The following is a 26,588-nucleotide window of genomic DNA, read 5'->3' as shown; positions in this document are numbered from 1 at the left end:
ATCACAAGTAGGCAGAGCAGCAGGCAGAGAGAGAGGGGGAAGCAGGCTCCCCGCTGAGCAGAGAGCCCAATGTGGGACTCGATCCTAGGACCTTGCAGACCCTTAACTGACCAAGACACCCAGGCACCCCTCAATTTTGTATTTTAAAGCGAATGACTAAAATAGCCAGGAAATGGACATTTTGAACTTATTTCCTTTTCAATGAGCTTTGAGCTGGGAATTAGGAGAGCAGTTTCTTTTCTGCTATCACCTTTCAACTGTATCTCATCCCACAAGGTAGGTGTGATCCTAACTTTTTCACCTACCCCTTGGGGGAATATCCTAGTAGACTGATAAAGCACATAAAATGTTTAGAATTTGAACAAATGAAGGTGCTATTTAAGTATAAAAGATGCTCATTTTTTAAAGGGACTGGTTTTATTTTATTTAAGATTTTTTATTTATCTATCTGACAGATCACAAGTAGGCAGAGAGGCAGGCCGGGGTGGGGGGGAAGCAGGCTCCCCGCCAAGCAGAAAGCCCGATGTGGGGCTCCATCCCATGACCCTGGGATCATGACCTGAGCTGAAGGCAGATGCTTTAACCCACTGAGCCACCCAGGCGCCCTGAAGATGCTCATTTTTTAATGTGACATTACCTACAAATTTAAATTCTTGTGTTTATATATTGCTAGATAACTGCTTTCTCCTCCATGTTTCGTAGATGTCATGTTGGTGCTTGCATCTTACTTAAATGATATGCACTGAAATGTTGCATCTTGTAGATATCTTTTTACTTGGATGTTTTCCAGCACAAGTACCTTGTGCTTTTCTTCCTTAACCCTATATCTACCCTTGCTAGCCTGTTTAACCTTGTAGTTTGAACACTTGTAACTCTGTCATCTCCCAAGTTTATCTCTAATTTTCTGAGAAAGAAAGATCTAATGATTTAGGTTTACTTTTCATCTTTCATAAAAATTATCCTGTATTTGATCTGATTTTCCATAAATATGGATAAGTGAATGCCTCTCCTGGCAAGCCTGAATTATCTTAGTAGTAAGGGTAGTTAAAAGCACACTTCACCAGGATGAAGCAGAAGTATTTGCCACTTGGGTAGGACAGGTACATATATAATTCCTCAGTTTTTATGTAATGATAGTTGCAACTATGAAGGAAAATGCAAAGCTCAGTATCTTGCCTTAGAAGAAGTGTTTCTTGAGTTTAATTATTAACCCACTGCAGAAGTTTCATAGCCATTTAATTATGTTGACCACTGTTCAGGAGAAAACACTCTGACCTCCATAAATGTAGTGTCCCCTTCCCCTACCCATTTAGGGCAGCTGTGTGGCTAGCCAGGAGAAAAACAAGGGCAGGGAATACCTCAGTGTATCTCTCTTTGGTTTTTTGTTCTTAGTTTAGTTCTCAGATTTTTGCTCCTATACTAAATGGTTGGGAAATAAGATCTCACTGTACTGTTTTCAGAGCAACATGAAGAATGCCTTTTATAATGGACTAGTAGTAGTACCTGATGTAATGTAGAATTAAAAAATATATTTTTATATGAATAATACTGTATTGAGCTATGATTTATATATAGTAAAGTGCACAATCTTAAATGTATTACATAATTCTGTCAAATGTATACATGTAGTTATCTGTCAGATAAAGAAAATTTTCATCAGGAAGTGCCTTCCATTTCTACAGAATTCTAAAAACCTATTTTTACTAAGTGAATGGGAATAGTTTAAGTGAGAAATTTAATAATCAATGTGCATAAAATTTCTTTAGGTAGCTGGAAAGCAGTGAACTTAGTCTTTAAAAAAATTTTTTTAATAGTCTTTTTTTTTTTTTTTTTTTTAAGATTTTATTTGGGGTGCCTGGGTGGCTCAGTTGGTTAAGCGTCTGCCTTTGGCTCAGGTGGTGATCCCAGCGTCCTGGGATCAAGCCCCATGTCTGGTTCCCTGCTCAGCAGGGAGTCTGCTTTTCCTCCCCCGTCTGCAGCTCCTCCTGCGTATGCGTGTGTGTACGCATGCGCTTGCGCACTCTCTCTGTCAAATAAATAAATTCTTTAAAAATTCTTTAAATTTTTTTACTTGTCAGGGAAAGAGAGAAGAAGTAGAGCAAGCACAGGCAGGGGGAGTGGCAGGCAGAGGGAGAAGCAGACTCCCCACTGAGCAGGGAGCCTGAAGTGGGGCTCCATCCCAGGAACCTGAGATCATGACCTGAGCCGAAGGCAGACACTTGACCAACTGAGCCACCCAGGCATCCCTTAGTCTTTTTACTTTTTAAGATTTTTTTTTCTCTACTATAAAAGTGAATTTTGCTAAGCATTAGTTTTGTTCTAAAGGAGAGTTTGAATTTCTTAAAATATACATTTGGAAATGAAGAGACTGGGATATAAGGCAGTCCTCCGTTTTCTAAGTAAGAAAAAGAAGTGTTTGGTCAATGTGAATACAAACTTTTAGGGGTGTAGGTAAAATAATTAAATGTCTAATTAAAGTGCTAATTATACATATATATTTTAGTTAGTTTCATATGCAATTTAAAAAATAGTATAAAGAGATCTTCTATATTTATTCATTTTACTCCTATGGTAACTTCACAATGCATGTTTAAGATCACAGGTTATATAAAATATATGCATTTGTATATGTTCCTAATATAAATTTTAAAGTACTAGTTTTCCACCCTCTTTATGAAAGCAATTTACTTGAACTTTCCACATCTTCACAGATATCAGTGTCTTTAATATTTACTAAAACCATGTGTAAAGTTATTGACCAGTTTTTCAGTTATTCACTTTCTTAACAAGTTATTTGAGATAGAGCACTTTAAAAATCTGTAAATGTTACTTCAATTGGAAATTTTATCCGAAGCCACAAGAATCCATTCCTATTTCACTAGGAAAAATGCCATCATTTTAATGCTATTTGTGATCTTCCTAACATTCGAAGGGTTTTATTGCATTGCTGTATAAGTGCTCTTCAAAAACCTTTTTCAGTGGCAGCTACCTCTTGTAATTCTGAGATCACACTTAAGTATTAAAAACTGTGTCTTAACTCCCTTTAAAATTTGTTTGTTGTAATAACCTTGACAAAGCATCCAACACTAATGTTGCCTCACATCCTTCCAAACTTAAGTGTTTCTGCCAGGTGATAAGAACTTCACTGTCTTTCCCCTTTCATAGACTCTGATTGGCTAGATGTCCCTGGGAGTTTAATTCCATTGATACGGTCTTCCTCTTTTGAAATCCCACATGCCCTTACCCTGGGCCTGACTGCATGCTTGAGTTTTTCACTTTTAGGTTTCTTGGGAGCTTTTTCCTTTTCTTCCTGTTGGTATTTAGTCTAAAATTATTGGTGCCAGCCTCAAAAGTAAGGATTTAATTGTAAAGTAATTCATTTTTTTTGGACAGATAATTTTAAGGAGGAAATCCTTGTGTTTGGGTATATATGCTAAGACAGCTGCAGCCACTGTTTACCATTGTGTGTGAGAGTTGGTAGTGTCATTAGTTCTTTTATTTGGGTGAAGTTTTTGGCATTTTTATTTAGTTCTTTGTATTTTGTTCCCTCCTTCCCTGTAGAGCTTTTACATGTTTTAATTTTTGTTTTCCTTTTTTACTAGTTTATTGGTGACCATGGCTTGTCTTGTTTTAATTGTTAGATAGTGCTCCACTAAGTTCTTAGTAATGTGTACAGGGCCACTGATGATAAGGTGACTTGTTTAACATCTGTATATCTTTTAGTGTAGGGATTTGAAACACATAAAACTAGATGTGTATGTTGTGTCCTTGCTGTCCTTTAATTTTGTATAAAACATTAAGACCCTGTTCATTACAGTACCTCAACTGGAATCTAAGTTGTTAAATTGAAATTATCTTTTAAAGTAGTTTGACCCATATTGCTACATTCTAGAAACTAATCCCCCTTATTAACAACTCCGTCTTTTCCTTTGTAATATTCCCTTAGAAAACTTTGCAGACGTTGTCTGAATGACTTAGAGTGATGTGTAACAGTTCAGACAGGCTGGATGCACTGTTGAAAGCCTCTTTTGTCATTGCCAGCTAGGATGTCATCTGTTTGAACTGGCCTTTTTCTTGTTTGCCTGGGGTGAGCAAAGAGTGATGATTTAGCAGATTTAGTAGAGTCGTTTCTTGTTACCTAGCTGTTGTAGGAAGTTAAACTTTCTGGCTATAAATGTACAAGGTGGCATACAGATTGTTACTGGTCTTTAATCATCTAATCTTCTAGGCAACTGGAATGATTTTTAGAGTGGAGGAGGCATTGTAATTTTTGAAATTAACATATAATGTATTATTTACTTCAGGAGTACAGGTCTATGAATCATCAGTCTTAGACAATTCACAGCACTTACCATAGCACATACCCTCCCCAGTGTCCATCACCCAGCCACCCTATCCCTCCCCCATCCCCCAGCAACCCTCAGTTTGTTTCCTGAGATTAAGAGTCTCTTATGGTGTGTCTCCTTCCTGATCCCATCTTGTTTCATTTTTTTCCCTCCCTTCCCCCCACAATCTCCCACAACGCCTCTCAAATTCCTTATATCAGAGAGATCATATGATAATTGTCTTTCTCTGATTGACTTACTTTGCTTAGCATAATACCCTTTAGTTCCATCCATGTTGTTGCAAATGGCAAGATTTTGTTTTTTTTTTTTTTTTTGATGGCTGCATAGTATTCCATTGTATATATACCACATATTCTTTATCCATTCATCTATTGATGGACATCTAGGTTCTTTCCATAGTTTGGCTGTTGTGGACATTGCTGCTATACACATTCGGGTGTATGTGAGGTGTTGTGATTTGATTTTTCCTTCTCTCCCTTCTCCTTCCCTTGCCCCTCAACCTCTCCCCATCTCTACTTTCTTCCTTTTCCCTCTACTTCTCTCCTTCCTTTAGATTATTAAAGAAGATTTAGGATAAGAGATAGTAGTGTTTTATGGATGTAAAGAAAATATTATAAGTAAAATGTTTCTGGAATTTTCAGAAATCAGGAATATTATTTTAATTCCCCAAGATGAGTTAGTTGGGAGTTAATTTATCCTTCATTAGAAAATTAATATCCTTCAAAATTGGGAAATTTTTTATTTCAGAGGTCAACAAATGATTAAAGTAATATAACCATTTCTCCCATCAAGCAAAGATTTGAAAGTAATAATACTTAATGTTGGTAAGAATTTATTGAAAAAAGTATTTTCAGATCCTTTTGATGACAGTATAAATTCGTAGAACTTATCTGATAATTTGGCCATACTTACCCAAATCATAGTTTTTCATCTAGTAATTCTCCTCAGAATCTGTTTTAATGAAACTTTATTCAAAGATTTATGACCAGAGATTTATGTCTTCAAATGCTCATTATAGAAATATTTATAAGAGAAAAAAATCTGGGACAGAGATTGAACATCCAACAGTAAGCAAGGGACTAAATAAATTATAGTATGTACTAGACTATTACAGAGCAAGAAATGGATTTTGAAGAGTACTTAATGGCATGGGAAATATTAACTAAATCTAAAATGAAAATGAAATTTACATATTTTTATTACACTTTAAAAAATGAAATACGTGATCTGTGCAAAAGAAAATATATATGTCATAAAGCATAATAAAATTGTGAACATACTACACAACTTTACCAACACTGTTAAATATAATAAATTCTTAATTATGTGTATTTATTCATAGGATAAGAAGGAATTATTTCAGAGTATTAAAGGTTTTCATTTTGGGGGTTTGGATTATCAGTGATCTTTGGTTTTCACTTAAATGCTTATGTTTTCTAAATTCTGTACAAGGGTCATGTGTTCTCAAAACTAGAAAATATCATTAAACATTCATTGAAAGGAGAGAAAAATTTAAGGTGGTTTCTTTCCAACTCCATTTCATTGGAAAGAAACTTCTGAAAGTGTCTGCCACCTGTTATCTCCTGAGTGAGAAATCATGACTGGATACACAGGGTGGCATTATCTACTAGTTGTAGGTACTGTGGTATGATAGTGCTCCAGAGAACTGACAGGCTGGCAGTTACAGAAATTGTGGATGCCCTTTGTTCCAGATAGCGTTTGAATGACCTTTACAAAACACACTTTTGAAATCTATTTAGGTGTTTATGTTTCATGCCTTTAGGAAAAGGGGATTCATTTCTTCATTTAACAAATACTGGGTTCCTATTAAGTACCAAAGAAGAGTAACCAGGAGGGTAATTTGCTAAAAGAAAACAGGAAGAGGGACTGATTTAAATTGGGTGGTCAGGTGAATCCTGCTTAGGGGGTTTCAACCAGGACTGAGTGATAAGAAAGAGCTATTCTACTGTGATTTAAGGGTAGAGGAAACAGCATGGGCAAGAGCTCTGTAGCACAGTCTAGGAAAAGAAAAAAGGCCAGTGTGGTTGGAATGCAGTAAATGAGGGGAGAAAAATTGTAAGAAATAAAGAGAGGAGGTAGGGGAAAGTAGGCAGAGTGAGACCATGAGGGAACATTGTGGTTTTGGAAAGATGTTTGAATTTTATATTAAATGCCATAGGAAATTGTTGGATGGCATTAAGCAAGAAATAAAAATAATTTATTTTTCAGTATTATTATTATTATTATTTAAAGATAGATTGAGAGAGAGAGTGAGAATGAGCAGGGGGAAAGGGCAGCAGGAGAGGGAGAAGCAGGGTCCCCTGAGCAGGGAACCCAGCTGGGCAGGGAACCCAGATGCAGGGTTCCATCCCAGGATCATGACCCAAGTTGAAGGCAGACGCTTAACCGACTGAGCCACCCAGGCACCCCAACATGATTTAACTTAGTTTTAAAAGATTCCTCATTGCTTTGTGGAAAATCATTATAAGTGGTCAAGAGTGGGAATGCGGAGACCAATAAAAAGTCATTTTCAGTGGCCCAGGTGTGAGGTAATGGTGGCCAGAGTGGAAGCATTGAGAAAGGAGAGAAGTATAGATTTGAGGTCTCTTTGGAGATTGACACAATGGATTTTGCTGAGAGTTGTGTATGAGAGACTATAGGAGAGAGGGAAATCAAAGCTGGTTTCTAGGATTTTTGACTTAAGCAACTGGAAAGAAGATGTTGGCATTTACAAAGGTGGACAAAATGCATCAGGCAAGTTTGGGAGTATTGGAAGTTCTAGTTTGAAATGTTGACTTTGAGCTGCATGTTGACATGTCAAATAGGCAGTTAAATATATGAGTTTGGAGCAAGTTGAAGAGGTTTGGGATGAGGGTGAATATTTCTGAGTCTTTAGTGTATAAATAGAATATTTAAAGCCATGGGAGAAGTGGAGGTAATGAGGACTGAGCCCTGGGATTTCCAGGTAAAGGTCTTGACTGTGGAGGAGGAGCCAGCAAAGGTGACCATAAGAGAGCAGTTAGGTGAGGAAAACTAGGTTTGGGTAGTAAATTTGATCTAGAATCTGAACAAGAAGGTGAAAGTAAAGGGAATTTCGAGAGGGGTACATCTGGATGAATGGTATTGAGGGAGGGAGTGAGAGGAGATCGGAGACCTAATTGTGTATTTGTTTTGTGAGGCTGCTGTAACAAATTACCACAAATTGGATGACTTAAAACAGCAGAGATTTATTCTCTTAAAGTTCTGGAGGCTGAAAGGCCAAAATCTGGCAGGGTTGCCTTCTCTCTGTGAGGTTCTAGGGGAGAATCCATTCCTTGCCTCTTCCAGCTTCAGTGAGCTGTCCCAGCATTCCTGGGTTTGTGACCATACTCCTACAGTCCCTGCCTCCATCTTGATATCTCCTCCTCTCCTGTGCCTCTCTCCAAACTCCTTTTGCCCTTTCTCAGAAACACTTGTGGTATCATTTAGGCTCCACCTGGATAATACAGGGTAAACTCAGAATCTTTAATTTGTTTACGAAGACCTTTTTTTTCCAGATAAATTAATTCCAGGGATTACAGATTCCAGGGTTAGGATTTAATCTCTTTGGGTAGCCAGTATTCAAGCTACTAATCCTTGGCTTTAGAAGCATGGTAGCCTTTGGAGATCTCTATAAGGGGAGTTTCTTTGGAGCAGTGGGACATAAAAGAATCCTATTTCCCTTTCATGTTTGCTGTCCCATAGAGAAGTCTTGTTGTCTGTTTCAAGACTGCAGGTTGATCACATTGCCTTTCTATGGGCCATCAGTAGTTGTATGCCTGTGGTTAGCTTCAAGTTTTATATGTTGAATATGAGAAAGGAGAAAAGGTCTCAGAAGCCTCTGGCGATTCTTTCAAGTTCTGTGTTGCTGAACTATGTGATCCAAGTTGGCATTACTAGTGGCCATTATTTCTATATCCAAAGGCTGGTTTATTTTAGATTTTGTACATCTCTGTTTTGGTTAATAATATCAGTAGCTGTATTATTTCTTTCATAACCTGATTGTTAAGAACGTTGCTGGGAAATTCCTATTCAGAGAGTGGAATGGATGTCACTTAGTAAGATTTAGGTATAGTGGATATTTTAAATAAATTCTCTGAAGGGAGGGAAGGATGGTGGCCCAGTTGGTTGAGTGTCTGCCTTTGGCGCAGGTCATGATCCCAGAGTCCTGGGATCCAGCCCCACATCGGTCTCCTTGCTCAGCAGGGAGCCTGCTTCTCCTTCTCCCTCTGCCACTCCCCCTTCTTGTGCTCTCTCCTCTCCCAAATAAATAAATAAAATATTTTAAAAAATTTCTCCAGGGCACTTGGGTGGCTCAGTCATTGGGCGTCTGCTTTCTGCTTGGGTCCTGGTCCTGGAGTCCTGGGATCGAGCCTTACATCGGGCTCCCTGCCCGTTGGGAAGCCTGCTTCTCCCTTTCCCAGCCCCCCCCACCCCCCTGGCTTGTCCCACCCCCTCCCCTGTGTTCCCTCTCTCTGTGTCTCTGTCTCTGTGTCTCTGTGTCTCTCTCTGTCAAATAAATAAATAAAATCTTTTAAAAAATAAAATAAAAGTCTCTAAAGGGAGAGAAGGGGATGCAGAGAAAAATGCAATTTTTGCTATATATATATATATATATATATATATATACACACACATATATATATATATATATATTTCTTACCAGTTTTGTGAAACACAGATGATAAAACTGTTGCTGTGCTGAGCTGCCCTCATTGGTTCTCTGCACACTTTCCATGATTCCTGCAGGATAATGGGAAACATCAGAAATGCTAAACAAGTTATCTCTTGCTCTCTGTGCTACTGCGTGGACAAAAGATAGGGACCACATCTGGAAGAGATTTGCTTTCCTGGGATTTCTAGTAAACAAAGAAATTCCTTCATCCTCAGTTTTCTTTCAGTTGGAACTGAAATTGGCAGTCTGAGGTTGCTTCCCTATGTGTATGTGTATTTGGAGAGGAGGGCAGGGATTGGGCTTCCTCCTTATGAGAGCCTTTGCTTTCTCAAGGAGCTTACTTGATCAGTGTACATTAAATCTTAGCTTGTGGGACCATATTCTTAAATTACCAGAGTGCTGACTCAGGATTTATGTGTACCCTTCAGCTTCTGTATTGGGGACAGAGGCCCTAGTTTGTCATGGTGAAAAGAAGACAGGCTTTGGAGTTGGCAGACCAGGTTCATCCACATACTTTTTCTTTAATCTTTGGCAAATTATATACCCTCTGGAAGCCTCTTTTTCCTCATTTGTTAAAATGGAGTTGAAGGCATCTGGTGTGCTTACCACATAGTAGCCATGTAATAAATAAATTTTTACCAATATAATAACATCTTTTCATCTTAATACTCAGAATTTCCTTATTGCCTTTGATGTCTTTGTATTAAGCAGAGTCCTAAAGAAAGATTCACTTGTTAACATAGCATCTCTTTTGGGGAAGGAGAAACAGTGGACCCCCACCTCCTACCCACCTCCCCAATTTTGTCTCTGTGACAATTACTTGCCATTAGGTCTTGGATTCCAGTACATTGGAAGACAACCATAGCCATCAGGGAATACTTTTGAGGGAGGCTTTCATTAATTGTAGAATTTACTAGGAAGGGCAGAAGAAAGTTGGCTTAATGTGTATAGGAGTATCTCTGGGCAAAGACCGAGATACTGGGAAGGGAGTTGCTGAGGAATTAAGCTGTAAATAGTTCAGTTTATCCAATATAGAGTATTCTAGGTTTGGGGAAGAAAGCTGTAGGAATGTGTCCACTTGGAACAGGATCAAGAAGGGAAACAGCAACGAGAAGAACTTAATAGACAAGTTATTGATTGCCCACCATGTTGTGCCTGTGCTGCTTTGTAGTGTCAGGTGCTGTGTTAAGCTATGAACAAAGGATAGCGTTTGGCCAAGGTCATGTATTTCCTCTGTAGTTCCCCAGCTCTGTGACCTTGGGCAAGCTGCTTGCCTGTCAAATGGAGATAAGACTATCCTCTATTTCCTGAGATCCCTCAATTTAATAACACCTGGGAGGAGGTGGTAGGAACATTTCCTCATTAATTTAGTCATCATTTGTAACCAATCGTATAATGTTTCCTGGTTGTAGAAATTTTTTTTTTTAAGATTTTATTTATTTATTTGATAGAGATCACAAGCAGGCAGAGAGGCAGGCAGAGAGAGAGGAAGCAGGCTCCCTGCTGAGCAGAGAGCCCGATGCGGGGCTCGATCCCGGGACTCCGAGATCATGACCTGAGCTGAAGGCAGTGGCTTAACCCACTGAGCCACCCAGGCACCCCAGCCTGGTTGTAGAAATTTTAATGTGATTTTTTTAAAGTGCATTTTAGAAACAAAGCAGTATAGTAATACCCATCTCATGGATGGTGGAAAGATTAATAAGATAATGTATGTTAAGTGCCCATCAGAGTTAGTATTCAGTGAATTGTAGCTATTATTAACAGATCGAAGGACATGAAAAATAATTTGATTGGGAACCTCTGAAGAAAGAATTTTAAACAACAGGGTCAAAATGTGATCAGGATCTGAAATAGGACTAGAATGAAGGGAAAGAAGATGAGATAAAAATTCAAATAATGTTAGGGAAATAAATGAGGGTGTATCTGAGTAGAAAGATTTACTCCTTTACAGACAAAATTTTCCTTGTTTGTAGTGATACCTTCACTTGTGGTATATGTTCCATTATGAACAGAGGGAATGTGGTAATCTTATGGGACAAAATGATTCCTGTGTCATCTGGGCATGTTAGAGTAATTCTGATCTCGATGCTATGCAATTTCTGAATTTTGCTCTTCACAAAAAATAAAGCATTGTTTGATGCACTGATAACAAAGTGTGTGTTAGTTTTTGTTGTTCTGTTTGTTTTCATTTTCTTGTGGGAGTGGGTCGCTGGTTAGGGACTTAATTAGCATTAGTTTTTAGCTAATCCCCTGACCCAGGAGATTTCTTGCTTAATTTCGAACATCTTTATGTTTTCATTAGAGTAATACTGAATTTTTAGCTCTTCTTTCTTTTTTTTCTTTTTTTTTTGCCCCAGGTCCAGCAAGACTATGAATCTCTGTTCCAAATGCTTTGCTGGTAAGTGCAGAAAAAGGATTTTTTATTTGTTTTAGTTTTTCTTCTTTTAATTGTTTTTAAGACCATCTAAGTTATTTGGTCTTCCTTTGTGTTTATGCATGGGGTTTTGTTTCCTTTGCATATATGTGAAAGTAGTTCTCTTTACCAAGGTACTTCATATATTTCCCTAGGACAATTGAAACAGCCTTCCCTGAGTGAAATAAAATTGTCTGTGTACTTGCACCCAAGCAGACTTTAATAATGTACGGTGGTGGGCATATAGTGAAACTATAAAAACTTGTGTTGTAGTAGGATAACAACATGTTCATCTCTGATCTTGACTTGAAATATTAGTAGTGAATATTGCTTTTACCAATGAGAATACAAGAGAGAGGATATTTTCATGTTGGAGTCAGGAAGAGAATCATGTTGAATTAGCCCTAGAATCCAGTTCCCTTGTTGAAATTACGTTGGGTAAATCACTTAATCTCTTTGGACCTTAGAGTCATCATTTGTAACATGAAGGGCTTGAGCTTGATGTTTGTCAAGGGCCTTTTCCACCCCCCCCAAATGCTGATTAGTTGACTCCATAAACTATGACTCCTTCATGAACTTAAACTTTCATTTTTAAAAAAGAATTTTATATCTAATGATCTCATATGAAATAACTAAGTCTTTAATGAGATATGTTTTTTTTAAAGATTTTATTTATTTATTTGACAGACAGAGATCACAGGTAGGCAGAGAGGCAGGCAGAGAGAGGAAAGGAAGCAGGCTCCCTGCTGAGCAGAGAACCCTATGTGGGGCTTGATCCCAGGACCCTGGGATCATGACCTGAGCCGAAGGCAGAGGCTTTAACCCACTGAGCCACCCAGGCACCCCAATGAGATATGTTTGATCTTCCTTTTCTAGTCATTTTGTCAAAGATAAAGCTGGATGCAGGACAGATTTTGATCAGGAATGTATAGCAATAGGGCAGAGTTCAGTTTGAACTGAATACAGCTTCAGTTTGTGCAGAGGTACCTGGGCATTTTAAATGGAGAATGAGGAGAATGAGGGAGAATGGAGAATGAGCTAGCTAGTTGCTAGCTTGGCTCAGTAGAGTCAGGGAAGTAAAGAATTATAAAGGGTTTGTCAGTGTAAGTGATGACTAGTTTGGTTGTGTCTACTAGCTGATGTCCTGGAAGTTTAGATTCTATGCTACTGAGACTGAGAGACTGAGGTCCTACCATTCTTTTCTTTTTTTTTTTTTTAATAAACCTAGGCCCTACCATTCTTGATGGTTAGATTTTGAAGGAATGGCTTTCATGTCCTTGAGATAGGGATTCCTGAGATTTAGGAGTTGCATGTGCATCTCAAAGGGACAGAGGAAGGATTCAGTTGCAAATAGTAAATGGTCTAAGATAGGGTGGTCAGAGGCTTGTAGACAGGTGTTAACAGCTAGAAAGACTTTTAATTTTTTGGTAGCCTTGGGCTTTCTCAGGCAGGCACTTTAAGAGGGGCTAAGGTCATCCTGGGGATGGGGCCTTGAGTTGTTAGAAAATGTGTTGGTGTTTGTTTAAATATTTAATGTTTGGGGGAGGCCTAGATGAAACCATTTGTCTTGAGTCTGTAGTTTTTATAGTTTTTATAGGTCAAGGTTGAGTCCTAGTTGAGAAGAGGGCTCAGAAGAGCCTATAGCTAGAGATTGGTTAAGGAGAGACTCTTTGTTAGATTTCACCTTCTCTTCATTATGCTACTTGGGCAAGAAAACAATCATAGTTAGGCTTTAGTTCTTTACGTTTATGCTTAAATTTGGGGATAGTTGGGAGGGAACTGGGGGAGTTGGGAAACGTGGCAGTTTGTATCTGTTAAAAGTTTGGAATTTGTCAAACATTTTGGGTCTTTACAAGGAAAAAAATATTGGTAAATTTGGTTTTTATCCAACTTTTAATAGTATGTCTGCCATTAAGTGAGCATATTGTAACTTTTTTACTCTGCATGTCTACAATTACACATATATGAAGAAATGCTTCCTTACTGGTGAGAGTTTAAGTTTTATAGTAAAGATGAAAATAGCAATGAGACAAAATGTGTATTAGATTGATGACTATCTCCATATAGAGCTAGCTTCCCCTTATAATTCAGTAAAGTGTGGCTTTGGGACAAAGCCAGGCACCTTTGAGTAAAGGGGCTCACATCAGATACTCAACCATCTTGTGTCCCTGACTAAATACAAAATTTTAAAAATTACCAGTGAAGGCAGTTCAGGTGTGTTCTTTGCATTTCGTTTTACTTGTAGTTTGATTTTTTTTATAGTAATAATTATTTATTGTTTCCATGGTGATCTTTGTCCATTTACTTTTTATTTAGCTTTGTCATTTTTGCTCTTTTGCTTTAAAAAATATTAGGAGGGTATTTTCAAGCGTGTAAAGAAAATACTCCTTTTTTCCCCTTTATCTTCATCCCCATATTCTTTTTTTTTTTTTTTAAGATTTTATTTATTTATTTGACAGATCACAGTAGGCAGAGAGGCAGGCAGAAAGAGCGAGATGGGGAAGTAGGCTCTGTGCTGAGCAGAGAGCCCGATGCGGGGCTTGATTCCAGCAGCCTGGGCTCAATTCCAGGACCCTTGGGGTCATGACCTGAGTTGAAGACAGAGGCTTTAACCCACTGAGCCAGCCAGGCGCACCCATCCCCATATTCTTAATTTCCTTAGCATCATTTGAAAGGAAAGACTAGTAACATTTTGCTTGTGGAAGTAGCATTTAGTGTTCTTTTTTGAAGTACAGAAGAAAAGTCATTGAACGTTACAGATATATTTGTGGATTTTGTTCCTGTATGGAAAGAGAGTACAGAAATACATTATTGCAGCATAGATACTAGATGTGTAGGACAACATCAAGATTTTTTTGGCCAAAGCCACTGTGATTTTAAATACTCTTTTAAAATTTACCATAAAGATACAGTGTGCTTTTAAAAGATGGAAAAATCACTTTAGAAACAGCTGCTGTGTCCCATTAGGTTAGTTATTTTTCAGGATTGCTTTTCAGAATAAATTTTTGTGGTGAAAAAGTGAGTTTGTTGTAACTTGTCTGCATAAAATTGAAATGAGTAAAAAACATGTTTAAAATCTTTGAGATAGTAGTTTACTAGGTGAGGAAATGTAGGTCCTAGTTTATAGCTAACTTTGGTAACTATTTGCCTCTGATGAAATACTCTGTCAAATTGTGAGCATATGCCCCAATACCTACTGTCACTTTAGATTATTTTTCCTTTTCTTTATAAAAGATTCCTGGGGTATTTGAGGTTGGAGAAAGGGAATAAGAAGGGAATGGGAAATGAAAGTTAAAAAAAGCCATTGAATCGTTAATTTTGCCAGTAAATTGTATACCAAATAATAGTGTTTCTCCATACTGTTATGATAAGGAATGTCTGTATCAGCCATTTGCATGAATGTAGAAGAGTACCAGTTGGATTTGCTGTTCCTAATAGCTTGCAGCTTAACCAGAATTTCTCTCATTGAAATGGGAGGTTATTGTATCCATTTTTATTTTTTGGCATCTTGAATCCTGGTTTGGCCTGGCTGAAATCATTTTAGGACATTTGGAGGTGTCTCTCCCCCCCTCAACCCCCCACATGCAATGTGCTACTTCTTAACCGTTAAGTGCCTTTGACCTAAAGACCGTTATCATCCAAGATTTTTTTGTGCCAGAATCACAAGGATGTTTAAAGGAAGTATTCTCATATGTCGAATTTAAGAAACAAAACAGAGGATCAAAGGGAAAAGAGAAAAAAATAAAACAAGATGAAATCACAGAGGGAGACAAACCATAAGAGACTCTTAATCATAGGAAACAAACTGAGGGAGGGTTGCTGGTGCAGAAGAGAGATGGGGTAACTGGGTAATGATGGACATTAAGGAGGGCACGTGATATAATGAGCACTGGGTATTATATAAAACTGATGAATCACTGACCTCTCTACTTCTGAAACTGATAATACATTATGTGTTAATTAATTGAATTTAAATTAAAAAAGTAAAAAAAAATTAAAGCGAGTATTCTGGGAAGCCACCAAAAAAAGATTGACTCTAATGTTATGAATTGTGTTGCAATGGTTTGAAAATGGTCTTCTGAATTCTCTTTATCAGGTTATTATGTAGTCTTAAAAAAAAAAGGAAAGTTATTTTTATTATATATTTTTTTACATTCTCATAAGTGTTTGCTTTTTTTCTACTTAATTGTCAATGCCCCTTATGCATGTTTAGTATTTTCTTTCCTCAGATCACAATTCTCTATATATTTTCTTGGAAACATTGGTATAGTTTTCTTAAGACTGAGACTATCTGTGAGCAGAAGCCAGAAGTACTTGCAGTCTGGATAAGGAATTCTCCCACCTTTTAGTTGATATTTTATCCTTCCTAGTTGAGAGTGTTAACTATTTTTATATTACCTCTAAAGAAAGGATAAAAAGTTACTTAGCAGATTTGCAGTTTATTTGAAGTTATGGAAAGAATGTGTAAAGTATTGAAAAGGATGATATTTAAGCATCCTTGAAAGTAAGGTATCAATTCATCTTGCCACAAATCTTTCTAGTTCTTAAAGCTATTTGATCATCATTTTTTGGTTCACTTTTAGCTTTCCTCCCCCTTGATAATATTCTAAAATAATATTCTTTCATGCTTTTTCTTTTATTAAATATTTTTATATTGTTTGTGCAAGAATCAGTAAATGTCTATACTAGAACGCCTCAAAATTTCACAACACGATATTTATAGTTATGGTAAATAAACTTATTTTGGGGGGCATCTTTTTAAAAGTTTTTTTGTTTTTTTGTTTTTTTAAATAGAGCATGCACAGGAGAGTGCATGACGGTGGGGAAGGGCAGAGGGAGAGAGTGAGTCCTAAACAGTCTCGCCAGTGAGTGTAGAGCCAGACATGAGGCCTGATTTTACGACCTGTGAGATCATGAACTGAGCCGATACCAAGAGTCAGATGCTCAACCCACTGAGCCACCCAGGCGCCCCGAACCAGTACTTTTTAATGAAGTTTTTAAAACTGGATGTTGTGGTTCATTAGTGGTTAGAGAAATCAATCTAATGGGTCACAGTTGCATTTAATTAATCAATTAAGATTTATTTATTTTAGCAGGAAGTGGCAGAGCGAGAGAATCTTTAAGCAGACTCCCTGCTGAGTGCCGAGCCCAACTTGGGGCTCTGTCTCATGACACATGAGATCACGACCTCTGCTGAAACCAGGACACAGATGCTCAACTGACTGAGCTACCCAGATGCACCATGATTGCATTTTAAAAAATTGAGTGGGATAGAAAATAATCAGTGCACTGCAGACATTAAGGGCAAATACTGTTTTTGTGAAACCTGTGTTTGAGTTACATGCATAAATGAAAATAACTTATTACTGGGTTTATAATTTAAAACGACTGTGATTTGAAAACCGCTGAATTGCAGAAATTTACTGGGAAGTCATTGAGTTTTTTGGGATCCCATTTTCTTTGGAAAATAGACATATTTCTTTTCTGTCTTTAGGCAAAGGATTAACCAGTTGATTTTTTGTGACTTGTCTATTCTGAACTCTTGAGTAGTTTGAATTACATGATTTTCTGTGTGAAAGCATGAACTAATAAACCTGATTGCTGCAATATTAAAATATATACGAAAAGTCAAGCATAGCCTCTAGTCTTACCTCTTACAAAGGTAGCAATGATACTCACTATTTTCTGTTTGAGTGTAAACCCAATTAAGATACTGTTAGTCTTTGATATTTTGGGACATTTAGTACCTCATTCACAAAGCCCTCTTGTATTACCATATTAGCAGTGCTTTTCACAGAATGGTTTTGCTAAATAAAAGTATGGTTGAAAGAAACACCAAATTGGATGATCACAAGTGGGGAAAGCAGAAGTTTTTAAAGAACTGACAGGAGTAACTCCTTCAGCAGTGTGGTATTATCTCCACCACCCTTGGACATGCTTACTGTAGGGGAGTATGGTGACTGGGAAGTTGTTATTATGTATATGCTATTTTCTACTTTATAAGGGAGTGAATCTGAAGATCTGTCCCAGGGGGCAGAAGGTTCTCTGAGTAGCACTGATGATGGATGCTTATCAAAAGACAAACTTAGCATGTGCTCAGTGTAAAAAGAACCAGTTGATCCTGTATGTATTTAATGTATAAATAATTTTCAGTATGTTCCTTTAAAAACTGACACTAAAATGTTTATTATTTATAGACTGACAAAAGTACTTCATTGAGAAATCAAAGTAAGCAATTTATTTATACTGTAGACATGAACTGAATATATTGTTCCACTCAAGATATATGCTAGTTTATGATTCATACAAGATGGGATAAATATGGAGAGATAATTACTTGCAGTACAAGAAGCTGTGTTCTTTTTTTTTTTTTTTTAACATTACAGACTAGGTCTCTTTAAAGGGAATACTTTTAATAAAAAGCAGAAACATACTCATAATTACAGAGAACAAACTGGTGGTTGCCTGAGGGGAGGCAATAAGGTTACAGGCAAAATGGGTAAAGGGGAGTGGAAGGTATAGGCTTCCAGGTATGAAATGAGTAACTCATGAGGATGAAAGGTACTGCATAGGGAATGTAGTCAGTGATACTGTAATAGCATTATATGCTGACAGATTGTAGCTACACTTGTGGTGAGCACAGTATAACATACAGACTTGACTAATTCCTGTGTTTTACACCTGAAATTAATATAACATTTTGTGTCGACTAGACTTCAGTTTAAAAAAAAAAGGAATACTTTTAATGTGCATTAATATGTCAATTTACAGAAAGGGACAAAAATAGAGGAACTAAAGTATAAGAGATCTCTTGTCAGTTGAAGGTTAATTAAAAATACAGATAAAGATTTATTAAATTATAAGCTGCTGGTGTAGTTATTTAATTTTCTGAAAATTAAATTTTTTTAAGAGTATTTATTTGAGAGAGTAAGTGAGCAAGCGAACAAGAGAGAGAACCCACCAGCAGGGGGAGCAGCAGAGGCAGAGGGAGAAGCAGGCTCCAGGCTGAGCAGGGAGCCTGGTGTGGACCCAGGGCTGGTCCTGGCATCATGGACTGAGCAGAAGGCACCCCTGAAAATTACTTTGAATGTAACTTTTAAAATATATGTATTTGTTGGAAGATAGTTGTTTATTTTTGTTACATGGTTACTTGTGCTTGTGTCTCATTATTGGTAAAGAATGTTACAATAAATAAAATGATACATGTCACATAAGAAACACATTCTAGCATGACTCTAGAGCTAGAGCTTAGTTTTGTAAGATTCTGTTTTCAGGTACTTACTCAAAAGAGTAATCTTAGATGCTCGTTTCTCATACTTTGGTGAGAAAATAAGACTTTTTTTTTTTTTTTAAGATTTTATTTATTTGGCAGAGAGACACAGAGGGAGAGAGGAACACAAGCAGGGGGGGTGGGTGGGAGAGGGAGAAGCAGGCTTCTCGCTGAGCTGGGAGCCCAGTGCAGGGCTCAATCCCAGAACCCTGGGATCATGACCTGAGCTGAAGGCAGAAGCTTAACTCTCTGAGCCACCAGGCGCCACTCATGTTTACTTCTGTTATTTCTCAGTATTGTCATATATTTATTGTTTTTAGTTCAAAATGGACTTTGGAGAGGCTTTAAGTGTTTGAAATGGCCACTAGTCAAGGAGGATTTTATTTTCCTCATTGCTGCATACTTTGTATCCAATTTGAAAATTATCAGTCTTGTTCATTGCTGTCAAATTTTCTCCCTAAATCAGAAATTATTACTGAATAATAGAGTTTATGCTCTTAACATGAATTTACTTATAATTTTATTTATTTATTATTTATTATTTATTTATATATTATTTACATATTATATTTATTTATAATTATTTATAATTTATAACAAGGATTTATGCTCTTAACATGCCATTAGTTTATTTGGGATCTTTATTTTCCCTTTCAAAAATAATATAAGGATATCAGCTAAATGCTGATTGATAAGACTACAGAGCAGTATGTGTGGTATCTTGTTTTTGATTAGACTATACATAATTTATTTTTATTTTTATTGAAGTATAGTTGACACACAATGTTACATTAGTTTCAGGTGTGCAGCACAGTAATTTGACAAGTCTGTATGTTATGCTGTGCTCACCATAACTGTCATCTGTCACCATACAGTATCACTGTCAATATTACAGTATCATTGACTGTATTCCCTCTGTAGTACCTTCCATCTCTGTGACTTATTTCATACCTGGAAGCCTATATGTCCCACTTTCCTTTAATTATTTTGCTCATACACCTCCTTTTCCTCTGGCAACCACTAGTGTGTTCTCTGTATTTATGGCTCTGTTTCTGCTTTTCTGTTTTTCTTTTTAGATTCCACATAATAAGTGAAATCTTGCAGTACTTTCTTAAAGAACATGTACAAAGTTATATATTTATATAAAATAATATGGCATATCTATGTACATGGCTGGCATTGAGGAAACTATACAAGGATGTTCCACATTTCCTTCTTCCCACATGGACTTTAGATTAAGGAAGACAGCATGAGGAAATGGAGCAAGAAACAGAAAAATTATATGCAGGTGACAGTGAAGGAATCTGGGGGCGAGGGAATCTGGGAATTCTGCTCTTTGCATTCCTTCCTCACCAACTTTTCTTCCATCCAATTTGAGTGATAGCCTGACAAGTGAATGACCAGTCAGGGAAAAAAGTATAGACACCTGCCGTCACCCTGCATACGCATCAGCAAGTTCATGGTCATTCTCATTTGGCCAAATGTTTGGCGTATCAGAATTTGTGAGATAAGAGGGCAAAAGAGGATTACAGAATCTTGCCCTCGGCCTGTTCTACTCTGGTCCTCTTCTGTCCTAATTAGCAGTTTGATTCAGGCCAAGCTAGTGATAAGTATACTGAAGATGCTGGCCACCAACACTCCTTTCCTCCACCTGCTCACAGATTTATTATTGCTGCTTCTCCTTCTTATCTCATTGGACTAACATTACTGAGCTGTAGGAAAGCAGAGATTTCTCAATACTCTTTTCTCTTTCCCTGACCACTTCCCCACCCCCACCAAAGGTGAATCATTGCCTAAGAAAGAAACTTTTGCTTCAGCCCTGCCTTAGTACCAAGGCCTGGAGGTTGGCTCTGTTTGTCCTTTTACTTCTGGTCTCCTTAACAATACATCTGGCATCTGGTTATATCTGAAATGTGGGATTTTACCACATGAGTGTGACTGAGCATGTGTCCTCAGGTCCATAGCTTTTTAGCAGCAAAGGCCAGGAAAGTGGGTGGGGGCAAGATGCTTCCATAGAAGCTAGCTTCTTAAGCTTTTTCCTTAAGCTTCCTTTCCTTTCCTTAAGACCATGATACTTGTGAGGCCCTCTTGCCTGAATTTATAAACCCCGAATCTCAGCTTCATCTCGCTCCATGTATTTGTAAAATGGTTCCCATCTGTAGGCTCACCCATTGGCCTTCCTTCTTAGTTTTACAATGAATATCATAGATTTTTTTTTCCAGCTGGCAGTTATATGATTGTTAAATTAGAATCAATCTTACCTATATTCAGCTCTTTTACAGGTGAGGAAGTAGGCAGCCATAGAGGTTAAAAGGCTTGACCAAGGTTACAAGTCAGTTCTACTGAGATAGAGTGCAACTAGAACCCAGATATCTTGTCTCCAAACCCAGTGCTCTTTCCACTATCTTGTGATACTTGGAAAAGCAACACGCCAGAAGAGAGAAGGTGCTTGTTTCATATAAATAATGTTCTCTAGTCTTTGTTATTTAAGAACCAGGGTAAACTGTCAAGAGATACTCACTGAGTAAGGGAGGTTAAGTGGGCATTTAGTTTTAGGCAAGCAAATCAGTTTTTCTTTTTGAGGATTTTCTAAACCTGCCATAATGGAAACATGAAGCAATAGCAGCCTAAGGGAGAAAAACACTTAGAAGCACAGACAACACATCTCATTCAATCTTTTTGCCTTATCCCAGGTATGTCAGGTTAGCCTCCAGATATAAATCTACCATATTATTCCCAAGGTTTAGCTTACCAGTTTTGGGATACTCTTCTTCCAAAAGGAGAAATCACATCTATCCTTTTGCAAACAAAAGAATGTTTGCAACATTATCCAATCGTAGTCTCTTATTTCTGACCCCTACCTGGGCTATAGTGAGGGTGTAGAAGTCTCAGTTTAACCAAAGAAATGAACTCAGCCTTTTTTCAACCCACATACCTTTTCAGCAGCACACAGCAGAATTGCAGTCATTTCTGGCTAGCTAGGTGAGAAGATCTAACGAGGCATTCATTCCATCCTTCCCTATGATAAATAAAAGTCCAGTGGGTGAGGAAGGGGAGAGAAGGGGGGCCCAGCTTACCCCACAGTTTGCTGGTGACAGATCCTGTGAGATGGGGATGTGATCACTAGTTACCAGGTTCTTGTCTGGTCCTGTACTTGGGATCGCTTACTCTTCATCTTGTCTTTGGCCGTGTTGTAGTCTCTTGAGTCAAAGTATGTTTGCCTTTTCTGGAATCTGTGCATGAGGAAGTCAGAACCTCCAGGCTTTTGTCTTAGGCTTGGATATTTGGCCTTTAGCTTTGCCTCCTTGGCCCTCTCAGTAAGAATAGCTTTTTTCTCCTCTGTGTCCTGCATCTCTTCACCAGTCTTCTCTGCAGGATTCTCCTCTTCTTGTTTCTGGGACTTCATGGGATCAGGCCTGTGGAGGTAGGAGGCTTGGGAAGTCAACCAGAGAAGGGAAGGGGAAACGGAGACAACCACTGCTTTGACTGCTGTCAACTAGGGTTGCTCAGTCAAAATGGTGGCCCTTGCCTCATACTTCTTTCTTCCTTTCTTCTTAAAATTTAATTTATTATTTATTTATTTATTTGAGAGCCAGAGAGGGAGAGGACAAGCTGGGGAGAGAGAGAAAAGCAGGCTCCCCACTGATTAGGGATCCCGCCCTGAGCCAAAGGCAGATACTTAACTGGCTGAGCCACCCAGGCACCCTGCCTCTGACTTAATTTCACTTAGCACAATATTCTTTAGGTCTACCCATATTGTTGCATATGGTGAGATCTTGTTCTTTTTCTATGGCTGAGTAATATTCCATTGTGTATGTATGCCACATCTTATTTATCCATTCATCTATTGCCAGACACTTAAGTTGCTACCATATCTTGACATTGTAAATAATGCTGCAGTAAAGATAGGGGTGCATATATCTTTTTGAGTTAGTATTTTAGTTTTGTTTGGGTAAATACCCATAACTAACATATATAACATAATTTATATATATATATAGTTGCATGGGATAAAGCTGAAAGAGAAGGTACATGAAAAATTTAATTTTGGCAGTTGGGGAGATTTGGGGGGATTTTTAATTTTGTTTATATCTATGTTAAACTTTTATTAATGTAATTATAAATAATATTATAGATATTTTAAAAGGTAAGTATGTTCTTATGTCAGACATGTTCCATAAGTGGTTAATTTCTTTTTGAAGTGAGCAAACGAGAATTGGCCATAGGTTATAGCACTGGGAATCTAAATGTTGACATCCAAGTTCAGTGATACAACAATGCAGGGTATGGGGTGGAATGGTAGATAAACCAAGATGCAAACATTTCTCTTCGAGGCGACAAGTTTTTCACTGTAATTTCCAGAACAGGGTAACAAATTCTTGTTTCATAGGAAGTAAATTAAAACATTTCCTCATGAACCTATAGCTCTTACTGTTTGGAGTGGTACTCTGATCTCTTTTCTGCTTCTGTTCCATGTTAGAAGTTCAGAGTATAAATGGCCTGATATATCAGTCCCTTTTGGAAGCGAATAAGAGTTGTAGGTTACAGCTGAGTTTTGAGGTTCTGTAGTAAGAGGAACAGAGTGAATCTGAAAATTTTAAGCACTTCTTGTTATGCGTGTTTTCTTCTAGAAGTTGTGGGAACTCTGCACCCATCACTAAAACAGTATAAAACAAACTACCGTCTCTAGTGTGTCATTTTATAACATGGTGAGGTTGGGGCAAGCTACTAGAATTTGTATGCTTGTCTTAACCTTGATTTTTCAAATCGCCTTTTCCAGAAGAAAGGTGGCTGCTGATCTTAAAATGAAGCATGTGAATAGGGTGTTTCTGACTTTGTAATTTTGTTGACTTGCTTACTGTCCTGTATGCTGATTTCTTAAAAACAAAATCTAAAAAAGATTTCTCAAGTATAATATATACATTGATCCTGCATTGGTTAATAAGAGGCAGTTCAGCTTATTGAATTCTCTCAGCCAGTGTGTGTCCATTGGTGGGTATCTGGTGTGGGTGTGTGAAATTCAGGATATTACAGAAAATAATATAATAAACGTCCACAAGCCAAACCAGAATTGAAAAATACTAACTTTTTTGTTCTTTTTGTTTTTTTTTAAATAACATTTTATCTATTTATTTAAATTTTATCTAGTTATTTGAGAGAGAGACAGTGAGAGAACATGAGCGAGGAGAAGGTCAGGGGATGAAGCAGACTCCCTGTGGAACTGGGAGCCCGACGTGGGACTCGATCCCTGGACTGTGGGATCATGAACTGTGCTAAAGGCAGTTGCTCAACCAACTGAGCCACCCAGGCGCCCCTATTTTATTTTTTTTTTTAATTAATTTATTTATTTGTCAGAGAGAGAGAAAGAGGACAGACGGGGAGCATCAGGCAGAGGGAGAGGGAGAAGCGGGCTCCCTGTGGAGTAAGGAGCCTGATTCGGGACTCAGGACCTGAGCCGAAGGCAGATGCTTAACCAACTGAGTCACCCAGGCGTCCCCATATATATATATATTTTTAAAGATTTATTTATCTTTAGAGAGAGTGTGTATGAGTCGGGGGAGGGCATATGGGGAGAGAGAATCTCAAGCAGACTCCCTACTAAGTGGGGGCCTGATATGGGCTCCGTCTCACAACCTTGAGTTCATGACCTGCGCCAAAACCAAGAGTTGGATGCTCAACTCACTGAGCCACCTAAGTGCCCTGTTTTATAACATAGTTTAAAAGGGAAAACTAAATCTCTTAGTTTTCTTCTACCCCAATTATTTCTTCCATCTTACAAAGAATCACTCTTCTTAATTTTGCATTTATACTTTTTAATATGAATGGGTGCTTATATAAACAGAATCTTTTAAAAAATATATAAGTCATATGTTGCCCTAGTCATGCTACACCTTTTTTTCTTTTTTAAGATTTTATTTATTTATTTATTTGACAGAGATCACAAGTAGGCAGAGAGGCAGGCAGAGAGGAGGAAGCAGGTTCCCCGAGGAGCAGAGAGCCCTACGCGGGGCATGATCCCAGGACCCCGGGATCATGACCTGAGCCGAAGGCAGAGGCCCCAACCCACTGAGCCACCCAGGCACCCCTGGTTTATAATATTCTGTTAAAATCAGTATCCTGATTTACCCTGAATAGTCTCAGTTTAGAGTGTTTATGACAGTGAAACTAATAACACCTCTTTGTATCCTTCAAAATGTTTGGTTGATAAATTATTTGGTTTATCAACCAAAACATTTGGTTGATAAATTATTGGTCACCTTTGTTATACCATGCTCCGGTTGATCTAGTCCTCTCTTGATGGACATAGAAGTTTCTTTCAGTCATTTTTTTTTTTAATATTTTATTTGACAGATATTTGACAGAGACACAGCAAGAGAGGGAACAGAAGCAGAGGAGTGGGCGAGGGAGAAGCAGGCTTCCCGCCGAGCTGGGGAGCCCGATTTGGGGCTTGATCCCAGGACCCTGGAATCATGACCTGAGCCAAAGGCAGATGCTTAAGGACTGAGCCAGCCAGGCGCCCCTCAATCATTCTTTTTATAGCACAGTTGCAACCCTAAGTTTTCTCTATTTTTTTTTTTTTCTAAACTTGTTTGAATATGTTAAGACTGTTTCTTTGTTAGAAACCCTATTCTCCATGGTTTGCCTTCTGTGCTCTCAAATGAAAGCAAGACAAAGGGCAGCAGGTCCTTAACTGATTAGCAAAGCTGAACTCTGGCAGCCCTTTCTGACCTCTTAGTCTATAGCAATTTGCTGTCTCACTAATAAGCATTCTTAAATTGTGTGGTTAATTATTATGCAAGTCAAGTTAAATGAAGCAGTGTGTTGAAGATGGTGTTGTCATGGAAATTATGTCAAAAATAATTGTTGCATTTCTAATGGGACACACAATGCTCAGTCCTCTAAGTAGCAGACAGGTAGCTGCTTTTAGGCCTTGAGTAGAAAAATTGTCACTGTGTGTCAGTATTTTAGGAGAAATGGAAGAATTTAATAGTTATTGGGTTTTTTGGCTTTTTTTTTTTTTCAAGATTTTATTTATTTGACAGAGAATACAAGCACGGGGAACAGCGGAGGGAGGGAGGGAGAGAGAGAGAGAAGCAGACTCCCCACCAAGAAGGGAGCCCACTTTGGGGCTCGATCCCAAGACCCTGGGATCATAACCTGAGCCAAAAGCAGATGGTTAACTGATTGAGCCACCCAGGTGCCCCAGTTAATTGGATTTTTAAGATAGTTTGGCTCTGTCATTTGACTTTATTTCTGTCCATGTCCTGGTCTAAAGCTGTGTTCTTCATATGGTGCATAGGATTATCCATTGCATAGAGAGAAAATATTAGGATTTCTGCTTGTATACTTGTATCATCCTTTATATATATTGTTGATTTTTGTAATGTATATATAATCTTATTGGTATTAGGTTCCTAGGGCTGCCATAACAAATTACCCCAGACTGGGTGGATTAAGACAACAGAAGTTTATTCTCTTACAGTTCTAAAGGGCAGAAGTTTGGAATCAAGGTGTCAGCAGTCAGGCTTGGTTTCTTTTGGAGGCTCTATGAGGAAATCCTTTCTGTGCTTCTTGCTTCTGGTTCCTGCCAGCAATTCTTGGCATTTCTTGGCTTGTACACACATTACTTCAGTGTCTGCCTTCATCTCCACATGGCTTTCTCTCCCATATATCTGTCTTTTGGATTTAGTGCCCCCACTTTTGAAGGATGATTTTATTTTGAAACTCGTAGTTGCATTTGCAGAGGTGTTTTTAACAAATAAGATTACATTCACAGGTTTTAGAGAGCTATATAATATATATATATTGTTGGCGAGGCATCTGGGGAGGGGCCACACCATCCAGTCCGCTGCAGGAATATGTAAC

At 38.0% G+C, this 26,588-nt stretch overlaps 1 protein-coding gene across 1 annotated transcript in view; it reads left to right on the top strand.

The window, feature by feature from the left end:
- Window positions 1–26,588, top strand: part of ZFAND3 (zinc finger AN1-type containing 3) — a 340,568-nt gene that overhangs the window by 99,517 nt on the left and 214,463 nt on the right. Inside the window, exon 2 of the mRNA XM_032862310.1 lies at window positions 11,397–11,437. Coding sequence (XP_032718201.1) covers window positions 11,397–11,437 — 41 coding nt within the window. The remainder of the gene's footprint in view (window positions 1–11,396; window positions 11,438–26,588) is intronic.

This window comes from Lontra canadensis, unplaced genomic scaffold, assembly GCF_010015895.1.
Source record: "Lontra canadensis isolate GAN:19392208 unplaced genomic scaffold, GSC_riverotter_1.0 scaffold23, whole genome shotgun sequence".
Taxonomy (NCBI): Eukaryota; Metazoa; Chordata; class Mammalia; order Carnivora; family Mustelidae; genus Lontra; species Lontra canadensis.
Note: the sequence above shows the minus strand (reverse complement) of the source record. Positions and strands in the feature narration are given on the sequence as shown.